The sequence below is a fragment of the Diospyros lotus genome, chromosome 13 (genome assembly GCF_014633365.1).
Source record: "Diospyros lotus cultivar Yz01 chromosome 13, ASM1463336v1, whole genome shotgun sequence".
Classification (NCBI taxonomy): domain Eukaryota; kingdom Viridiplantae; phylum Streptophyta; class Magnoliopsida; order Ericales; family Ebenaceae; genus Diospyros; species Diospyros lotus.
This window is the reverse complement of record NC_068350.1, coordinates 14,306,157-14,317,122: the sequence shown is the minus strand read 5'-3', so window position 1 is coordinate 14,317,122 and position 10,966 is coordinate 14,306,157. Positions and strand designations below refer to the sequence as shown.

At 38.6% G+C, this 10,966-nt stretch overlaps 1 protein-coding gene across 1 annotated transcript in view; it reads right to left on the bottom strand.

Moving 5' to 3' along the window:
• Positions 1-265: 265 nt before the first annotated feature.
• Positions 266-10,966, bottom strand: part of LOC127788068 (UPF0481 protein At3g47200-like) — a 104,164-nt gene continuing 93,463 nt past the window's right edge. Inside the window, exons 2-7 of the mRNA XM_052316188.1 lie at positions 8,269-9,108; positions 6,918-7,242; positions 5,614-5,700; positions 5,405-5,535; positions 1,217-1,261; positions 266-657 (exon numbers count right to left, since the gene is read on the bottom strand). Of these exons, the coding sequence (XP_052172148.1) occupies positions 415-657; positions 1,217-1,261; positions 5,405-5,535; positions 5,614-5,700; positions 6,918-7,242; positions 8,269-9,108 (1,671 nt within the window). The 3' untranslated portion in view covers positions 266-414. The remainder of the gene's footprint in view (positions 658-1,216; positions 1,262-5,404; positions 5,536-5,613; positions 5,701-6,917; positions 7,243-8,268; positions 9,109-10,966) is intronic.

Below are 10,966 nucleotides of genomic sequence, written 5' to 3'. Positions count from 1 at the left end.
ACCTAACTATGGACAACATTGACAGTCTATGAGCAAGACTTACTGACTCAGCATTGGATCCATGGAAACCAGCCCTTGCCAAGGACAAAAGGTATTCGGGGAAAGAAATTATATCAACTATATCTCAAACTGATTGATAATTAATATGTTATTACCTATTTATAAATATATATAATTTATTAATATATTTAACAAAATTTACCCAAATCACAAATTCATGATACTTCATATACACAAAAAACTTTCCCACCCAAGACATCTACTGCTGCTGCTATACACTGCACTCTAAACTGTCCAATGCAAATTTATTACCAGAATAGTTTTATTGCTAATATAATTTTGGTCACAGCCACTTAACTTTAAAAAAGAAATGTGGATTGAAGAGAGTCTCGGACGAAACAGCATCGGCGCGGATTACCTAAGAAGATTCCGGATGAAATTGCCCACCGTCATGCCGAAAACCAGAAACGCAACGACGAACGCCGTGAACGTCCACAGTTTCGCAAAGTAATTCCTTCTCATGTACCCCATGAATTGCGGCCACCCCAGCTTGCTGTATTTCACCGCGTTCTGGCACGTCTGCGCGAAGTAGAAGTCGCCCAAAACCACTTCCTTGCAGAGCATGTTGAACAGATCAGAGACCTCTTCTTCAGCGCACTACAAGAATTTTGACTTTTAGTGGAGGCCAGGACAGTCACTAAAAGCATAAAAACTCGTTCCTAAAAGTTTTAGTGGCCACCGAATTAGCCGCCACAAGTTGTCACTAAAAAGTCTATCACAAATAGTATTAATGGCGACTATTAGCTGGCCGTCACAAAAAATACCCCCCTTTAGTGGCGACCGAGTGTGACTGTCACAAAAATTTTTTAGTGACAACCACAGTCCTCCGCCACTAATGTCACTTTTTGTGACGGTCATGGCCGTCACAAGTAATCACTCTTCAATGATGGCCACTAGTGACTGTCACTGTTAATTTTCTTTTGTGAGGGTCACTCTTGTCACAAATAATGAATTTTTTGTGACGGCTTTACTGGTTGTCACAAATGATATAATTTTAGTGATAGTTTTGACTGCCACAAAATGAACATTTAGTGACCGCATTATATTGTGTAACGCCCCGTTTTCCCAGAACGAGCATTACCTCGAGATTTCGGAAATAATTTTTTTTTTTTTTTTCAACATCATACACACAACATAAGCCTCTCGATATACATACCCTCATCATAATCATTTCTCGACAATCCCGATTGTACCTTCTCACCTATCAAGATTTAAAAATTAATAGACTGAGACAGATATTATAAATCACATTAGCGGAAGCAAGATCGAAACCTCGATATATATAACAGCCAAATTCCTCTTACAATTAAATATCCAGATCGACGTTTCACATGAAATATCAAAATATTACATAACCTCTAAATATTATAATCATAGACAAAAACCTACGAAAACTAAACATAGCAGCTACATCTCGATGACATTCTTTCCCTTGGCGCCACTGCTTTCACCTGGAACGTTTGAATATTCCAGGGACATAGTCCAAATTAGATGCTGAATCATCTAAGTGAGAGTTCAAAAAACATTTTCATGAATATATACAAAATCATATATAAAATCGACAAATTCTTGACATGCCCCAGCCTAAGAGAATCCCACGTAGCATTTAGCCCTAACCGGGGAAAATGCAATATCTCTAAAGGCGACATGACCACATCGACCCATTTGCAAACACAATCCTGCTAAAGAGGGACAACCTCGACATATGAAACCAGGAATCACCCTATTGTCATTGTTAGGCATTACGCTCCTACTTAAAAGCATTCCAAAACCCAATGCCATCCTTAGCCCTAAGAGTATCACATCAGCACTATCCCTGGAATCAATGACACCTCGGTATTAATACTATTGCTCAAAGGAACCTGGGGTGGTGTCCACTCTCAGCCCCACCACTTAAAATAACAACCGGGGTGGTGTCCACTCTCAGCCCCGCCACTTGGGTACCGTAGGGTGAAGTCCGTCTCAGCCCCATCCCAAGTGGGTCACATAGCATTAATCCTCGACACACATCCCGAGTGTTGTCATTCAAAGGCCACGTCACAAGTTAACAACCCACGTCCCACATGGACAACACATAACATGCCAATGCCGAAAATCATAACATGCATGACATAAAATCAACATCTCAATGTATGCAATTTACCGTACGAAATTTAATACATGTGTAAATAATCGTTTGGACAACCATCACAATAAACCTAGTCATGGGGATGAACACTCACAGTAAACCATTCACATGTCACAACAAGTTTTTTCGACAGAACCATTCACAATAAACCAAGTCATAGGGATAAACACTCACAGTAAACCATTCATATGCCACCAACAAGTTTTCGATAGAACCACTCACCTTTAGACACTACTCAATTTCCTCGAAAAACATGATATGTCTCGATTTGCGTGCCCATCTCGAACTTCGCACGAGTCACTTCACCTTAAGCCGTAAGGCACCCTAATCATCATATTTATCCAACAATTATCAAGATATAATTTTCTCCTTAATTTCCTCACATTTTCCTATTTTTTTCTCCCAATTTTCCTCACTAATAATCCAAAATAAATATCCATAAACCTTTTCACCAAATGTTTTTGCACAACAATTCCTAAAATAATTTTCCAAGAATAATACAAAAAAATTGGAAAATAACTCACCTGCACGCGCCCCCAAGCGCCTAGGCGCGTCTCTGCGAGTGAAAACAACACGTGCATTGCACGCTTCTCTTGCGAGCTGGTCGTCGACCGGCGACCGGAATCTGACCCCGATCACACCTCCTAGAAACCCTTTTCGATTTGATCACGATGCCACCCCTTGCTGCCTTTAACGAGCACTGGAAGGCTTTCAAATGGCCAGCCAAAGCCTTAGCCGACACCACCGTCTCCTTACTCCGGCCAAGCCTGAAACCCACTCAAACCGACCCCTTTACTCACCAAACTCTCTAGAACAGATCTACTACCTCCAAGGATCAAAAGCCCCTTATTAGCTTCCCTCGATTCGCCCTCAAACTTGAGCAATTAGATGCTTCAAATCAACCAGAACCCTTTGCTATTTATAGGCCAAAACCGACCCCCATGTGGCCAATTTCCAGCCATTTCTTCTCCCACACGCCTCCTAGACTACCCTTGGCCATGCCCTGATGAGAGTTGCTGCCATTTCTTCCGGATGTTTCGGCCAAATCCGCGGCCAAATCGGCCAAGCATGTGCAGCTTTTTGAAAAATTACATTTTGGCCCTCTTGAGATTTTCTTTTGCATTTTGGTCCTTATCCTCAAGCCCTTAGTCTTCCCAGCACCATCACTAAGACCCTCAAGATTAGTACTTCTCATTTCTACCTTGAAACTTTTAAAAAATTACCATTTTGACCTTCCTCGGGCAAATTCAAAAAATTACACTTAGGCCCGGCTGATCATTTTGACTCTAAATCCACTCGATTCAACCCGAAATCACTTAAGGGTTGTTCTATACATCAAATATTAGTCCTTGACACGCTCCGTTGACTTTTCGGATGTCTCTTATGTCGATTCGATTTTCTCAGCCCAGATGTCAGCTGTACCGAAAACTGTTCTCAATCCAATTTCTTTTATCACCAAAAATCATAACTTATATTACTTGATGATGCTGTACCATTTTTCTTAATCATCTAGGGTCCTAGGTACTCCCTTCGATCGATTTGGCGATTTATTTTGCTTTTAAACCCACTTTTCGGTATTTTAAACTCATCCAAATTACGCAGTGACCTTACACAGATGTGGAGTACTACATATTGGCTGCGACAAAAAGTTTTTGACATATACTTTTAGTGAGAGTCATGGCTGCCACAAAAGAAGACATTTTTAATGACTATTTTTTGTTGGCCGCCACAAAAAGTGATTTTTATAAAATTTTCCTCCAACCCACTACTTGTTTTTCTATATTTTAAACTCTATTAATTTAATACATTACATCCAAAATAAACATCATTCTAATCAACAAGAAACTTCAGAACACTAATTTAAAACTTGATGACAATTAAACCAACTCCAGTCAATTAATAATTAACTAGCACTTTACATTTACATTGTCATCAAAAAAAGACATCTAACAATTTGTATTTACATTGTTATAAAAAAAAAGACATCTTAACACTTTACATTTACATTTAAGTATATATCTAGTCAAGCAATTAAGTCTAGTCAATTGTTATTTCTAATTTTTCATGCCCTAACATCTTCCATAAAAGCTTCAAAAATTAATTGCTTTTCCTTGACTTGGTCCAATTATGTCGACAACGCTTCATTTTTCAAACCATTATTATGTTGTCACATTTGTTCTAATTCTGTAATGATCTCATGACGAGATGGAATATTTCCAAGGACAGAAGAATTTCTTGTGTCGCCTTGAACATTTCCCATGCAGACAGTTCATGTCTTAATATTTTAGCCTGTATTAAATAGACAAGTTAATCAACAAAAAAAAAATTATTATTGAGAAAGATATATAAATAACTTAAATTATACATGTTCAACTATAACTCGATCATAACTTCTAGTGCATGTAGTTTTAGTCATTGTTTGCTTTGACATTGGTGACTTTGCCATTTTCTGAATTATACATTTATGTCACCTATCCATGGAAAATGGGTTAAATAACAATATAATTTAAATGGATGGCATTGAACATATAACCACAAAAATATGTATTGTTGCATTACACACAAGAATACCGAATTTTTCCATCTATGCATGGATTTTTTAATACAAATTCAAGAAAATCATTAACTGCAACCGCAAGGTTGAATATGTTGTGTTTTTTATATTATTGTCGACCCCTACTTCAGAGGCTTGGATTAAACTACAAAGCTAGTGGAATCCAACCCTTTATGCTGGATTTTGTATAAATCAACAATAAATCTACTGTTGTCATTGATTGCTGCAAAATGTTTTGGCGTGTTATGGTTCCTTTTTTCAACGATAAATGTGTTGTGACTGAATCATTAGAACCAAGCTATTTTCCCAATGTTTCTTTTCAACTTCCTGTGGATGGAAAACCTTCCCTGTTTCAAGCAAGCAGAAAAAGATATAAACTGCGGGCTCAGGATACAAATATAAACCTTAGATTTGTTAAGGATTCCAAACCCTGTCATAGCTTAAATAACTGCTGGCTTTAGTTTCCACTGGCCATGACAATGATAAATCTGGTTTTGTAGAAAGCCAACTAACCTTAAACATATTGATGGCCTTATTTTCCCCAAGTTAACAAATAGACTGTTTTAGAATTAAGAAAAAGAAGAAGTTAACAGCAGCATAATAATAAATGGAGGTTAATCAAATATAAAATTCAAATATACATAAAATAGCAAAGAGTAAACCTGTACTGGTGGTGCCCATCTATCCTTATCCGTCTCTGTATCAGAAGCAGATTCTTTACTTGCTGGTTTCAAATAATTAGATGTACGAGCACAGCATTCTCCATAGAATTTGTTTCCTCTTGATGGATTCACTAGAACATGATTAACTATGTTGATAAACCAGTGCCAATAAATGAAACTACTCATGCTCATAAATGAACCTATCTTACCATTCACATCCGCTGGGCGGATATTGCGTAAATCACTTAAGGATGGACCATCAGTTAGCCCATATGAGCGAGGCCACAAATGTTCCCCTGAACAAAGGAAAAACATGATTACTTCCCGGAGCAGTTATATGGAGGGCACAAGATTATCAGTAATAAATTACAAAATCATATTGAGAGAAATATTGCACAGGTGTCCATTCTCATGGTAGAAAAAAGACAGGAGGCATACAATCATCCTCTGACGGCATGGCAAAGAGAGTAAGTCAATAATAATAATAATTAACTCGTTAAACTAATGTACATGAAGAGAACGGACAGCAAGTAGACAACCATGACAGGAGAATAAATACTGATCGGGGACTTGGAGCCAAAGCATTCAAAAATTAAAAGCAATAATATCTTGTCAGATAGCCGGTTTGTATATCCAAATCTCAATGGCATGAAATGATCCCATTTTCTCCACTTCAGTGGCATGTGAATGACACCAGTTTGGACTTGGAAAGCATTTTATTTTCTTGTTAAATGTGCAACCATCATGTTAGGTTGCTTTTCCTTCTCAAGCATCAATGTTTCATATCTGTTCAAGCATCAAGAGATGACACAACATCTCAAAAAAATGATATGAAGCTTCTGACTGAGCAGATGTTTCTTTGTGCTTGAGAAACCACTTTCCCTGTACCTGAAACTTGGATTTATATAAATGGTATTATTGTTTAATTATCACAAGAATCAAATTTAATTTAAACTAGTCACTGGATTATAAATTTCAACACTGTAGATAAGAAAACAGCAAGTCACTAGATTATAAAGTTAAGAATATTTGGTTTTGATAATTGACAACAGATTTGGTCAGGCACTCGGAATCATCCTATATATATATATATATAGGATTATTTGTAGACTTCTCTAATCAGGTCACAGTGCATTAAGTAAATACTAGAACATTGTAGAATTTATTTTTCTAGTATTTTTGTCAGGCGGCCATCTTCTGCTCTATCAACACTAAGCATGGACCAAACCAAAGGCAATTCAAATCAACCATCAGAAGAACAAGAAAAATCGAATAAAATCCTCATGACCTTGTATATCTCCAAGCTAAAACCTAAAGCAAAATTTATTCTCTAAGCACCAAAAACAAAATTTGTTCTCTACCATAACAAAATCAAAGATAAACCTGCAAGAATCTTACTTAAATTATTTAAAACTAAACAGAACTCCCCAAATTCAAAAGCCAGAAAAACTATGCTGAAACCAGACAAAGCCAAATCCAGGAACCAAAGAAAGTAGAAATTTGAGAATCTTACGATAGATGCGACGGTGGCGTTGAGGCAGGGGATGCGATGGCGACGTTGAGGTAGCAGATGCGACAACGGCAGTGGATGCGACGGCGGCGTTGAGGTAGCGGATGCGACGGCGGCAGCAACAGCGTTGAGGCAACAAGGAGGCTACGACTGAAGCTAGAGCCAGAAAAGGAGATGGAGGCAAGATGTTGCGGCGAAAGAGACGGAGAAGGAGCCAAAGCAGGAGAAGGAGAAGGAGATGCTGCGCGCAGCAGTCAGGCGATAGAGGGGATAGGGAATGAGGTGGGAGAAAAGGAGACGGGGAGATGGAGGGAAATGGAGGCAGGAGAGATGAGGGAGGGAGATGAAAGGTATAATAAAAAAGATATTTTGTTTATTTTTAAAATTTTATAAATAATTTTAAAATTTAAAATTTTTTTTAACTTTTGTTTATATTTTGAAAAAATAAACAAAATATCTTTTTCTTTTTTCGTAAAATTTTTAGTAGTAAAAAATATACTTTTTAAGAATATCAAAAGAAGAATGTTATTATAAAATAAAAACATGGTAGAAGAATGTTATTAAAAATGAAAATATTTGTTATTAATTATTAATTATATTTTATATTATTATACTTTTCTATATTAATAATTCATTTTAGTTGCAGTCATGTTCGATTGTCAAAAATAATCTATCTTTAGTGGCTGTCACATTTGACCCTCACAACTAGTTATCTTTTAGTGGCCACAACCCCCGACGCTCACAAATAAGTATAATGACTCATACCATTCTCACAAGCTTTTAGTGACGGCCGCTTCTAGTCATCACAGATAATATACTTTTAGTGACTACCAATTATGGCCATCACAAATAATGAATCTTTAGTGGCCACCATTGGCAACCGTCACAAATAAACTTGTTTAAAACTATTAGGACATCCCCGAGCTTTTAGTGGCCGTCATGTTCAACTGTCACAAATACTCTACCTTTAGTGGCCGCCACCCGCGGCCGTCACTAATAATGTACATAATCCACTTTTAGTGGCCGCTACACATGACCGTCACAAATAATCCACTTTTAGTGGCCGTCACACATGACCGTCACAAATAATTCACTTTTAATAATTGTGAATGTTATCCCTCACAAAATAAACATGATTGGTACCCACAACACTCAAAACTTTTAGTGGCCGCCATGATCAGTTGTCACAATAGTGCATCTTTAGTGGCCACAAATCATGGCCGTCACAAATAATGAGCTTTTTAGTGGTTAATTTTTTACTAAACATGCCTTTTTAGTAACAAACAGTTTATGACCAATTGCATTTATGACAAATATCTTCGTACCGTCACTAAAAGTGGCCACTAAACACTACATTTCTTGTAGCGGCGGCCAAATAGTTTAGCAGAACGCAGGCCTCAATTAGCATCTCCACATCCTTCGCGGTGCTGACGAGCCTGTCCATGAGGTAGGCGTACGAGGTGACGAAGCTCGGCTTGCGGGGGGTGCACTGCTCGAAAGCGATGAGGTTTCGGAGCACCGGCTCTGTTGAGTTGTTGATGTTCAAAGTCGGGATCTCGAAGGAGGCTCTGTGGAAGAGATATCGGAAGCCTTTGGTCTCTCTGAAGTCCACCTGGAATGGGCAATTTCCGGTACGGGGGACGAACTTCACGCCGGCGAAATCCAGGTCTTGGGCGGTTTTCATGGACACGATTTTGCCCACCTGCTCTTTGTTCGAATTCTGAGGAATTAAGTGTGCGTGGAGAAGATGAAGGATGTGATGAAAACTCTTGTCCGCCGTGGACTCGCTGCTGCCACTGGGTTTAAACTCGGCGACTTGATCTAATAACATCACATTGTGGAAGTACGGAAGAACGTAATGTTGAATGGAATTGAAATTGAATTTAGGATAAGGATTTGGCCTGGCGTTCTCAGTGAAGACAAAGAGCTTCTCAAGAACGAAGAAGGGAAGCTGGTTCTCGAGCAGGAGCAGATCGATCTGGACGCCGTCGGGCAACAATTCACTGCCATAAATCGGATAGTCGCCGGGTGGGTTTTTAGTCATTTGGTACTTAAGTTTCCGGTAGAGAAGCTCGAGAACGAAACAACCGTCAATGACGAGCATGTCCTCGGTGAGCAAATCGCCCTTCTCGGCATAGTACTTCCTGGCTTCGCCGGTGAGCTTACTCATTTCGTCTTGGCACCGTTTCAGCACCTGGGCTTTCTCCTCCTCGCCGGATTCGCCATCCGGCCGAAGAGGTCGTTGATGTAGGACATCTTGATGTTCTGCATGCGCTTTTTGAGGTGGTCATTGTTGCTGTGAAGAGGGCCGATGGAGACGAACCGGGGCTTGTAGGCGCTCTCCTTCAGCTTCCGGAGCTCCTCCGGCACCTTCTGGATGACGGGGCGAACTTGGACTTTGTCTGCTTGGAGCCGTCGATGATTTCCTTGATCGTGATGGCGTGGCTCTCCGGGTTGGACTTGGAGTCGAGCAACTTGAAGGATCCCACTGCGGCTCCGGAGTTATCACCAGCCGACGACATCTCCAATTCGAGATTAAAGATTTCTGAGCTCTAACAAGCGAAGAGTAAGAGTAAAATAAGACGGAGAGTTGGGGATTTGGATGTTAACGAAGAAGCAGCATTGATGGTCATTTTATAGTTGCTACGTACTTTGAGCATGAAGATAGAATAGCATATTAAGGTTAAAACTTTTTAGTTAAAAATAACTAAAGACGGAAAATATAATTTAAATATTTTTTAATGTTACAAAACCATAGTGAAATATGTTTAAAGTCACAAAACGACATGAAAATATTTATTTTATTTTTCTTAACATCTTGAAATAAAAAATATTTTAAAAATACCAAAATAATACCGTTACAGTATTTTTGTTTATCAGACCTTAGATAAACAAAATAATAACAGTGAGCCAAAGACAAATTTCCACCTCCAAGGCTGCTACAAAATCACTCGCCAAAAATATTCCATTCGAACGAGTCGCAGCGTTAAAAGGGTGCGTGCGTGGCATTTTACCGTTACTGTTTAATGTATGTCCTTTGTACTTGAAGTCATTTCTATTATTTTTATAATAAATAAAAAAATAAACTGTACATGAAATCTGAATATTTGCTTAGAGTATTCCACTGGAGGAGATAAACGGTAGTGGCATGGAGTGTACGTGGTCAACTTTTACACGGAAAATAAATATGAGTTTCCACTTTTGCTTCTCATATTAGGCCCGTTTGATAGTCACTTTTTTTTTTTAAGAAAAATATGTTTTTCATCCAATTTTTCACTTATACAGTATTTGATAGTTATTTTTTTTCAGGTAATTCATTTTTCCACTTATTCGCACTTGATGGGTTTTCCCTTCAAATCAAGGAAACGAAATTCCTTAGAAGGAGGAGCTCCAATTTTCCATGCAATTGAAGTAGTTAAATCCACTATGTTTGGCATTTTCATAGTGACAGAACGAGAGAGAAAGAGAAAGAGAGACTCACAGTGACGACGGTGCGGCAGCGTTGGCGGTGGTGAGGACCTCGTCGCCAACGACAACGACAAAGATGAGTGTGTCGGGATAGTAGGCGGCAACGTTGCGGCCGACCCAAGTGGCGGTGGTGGAGTTGGAGGAGACAATGGCAAGGATCTGGTTGTTGGGCACGCTGATGACGACAGAGACGTTGGTCTTGGACGAGGCCTTGGGAATCTCGTCGTCGGGGTCGTAGAACTGGACATAGCCGATCTTCTGCACCTTCAAAAGCACAAAGCAATGGCAGTGATGGGAGGGAGATAGAGAGGGGTTTGAGGGTGAGAGAGAGATTGAGAGAGGGTGAGAGAGTGAGTTTGGGTTTATTTCTATTTTATTACTATTCTTAATCACAAATTAATAAACAAATAATGTTTATTTCTATTTTTAATTTTTTATGATAAATACAAATGTATAGAAATAAAAAATCATAAATTATGTATAAATTAATAAATTTGAAAAATGATTTTTTTTTAAATTTTGTGGCTTCATTTTTTGGGAAAATGATTTAATTAACTTAAAATACATTATTATTTTGACTTTTT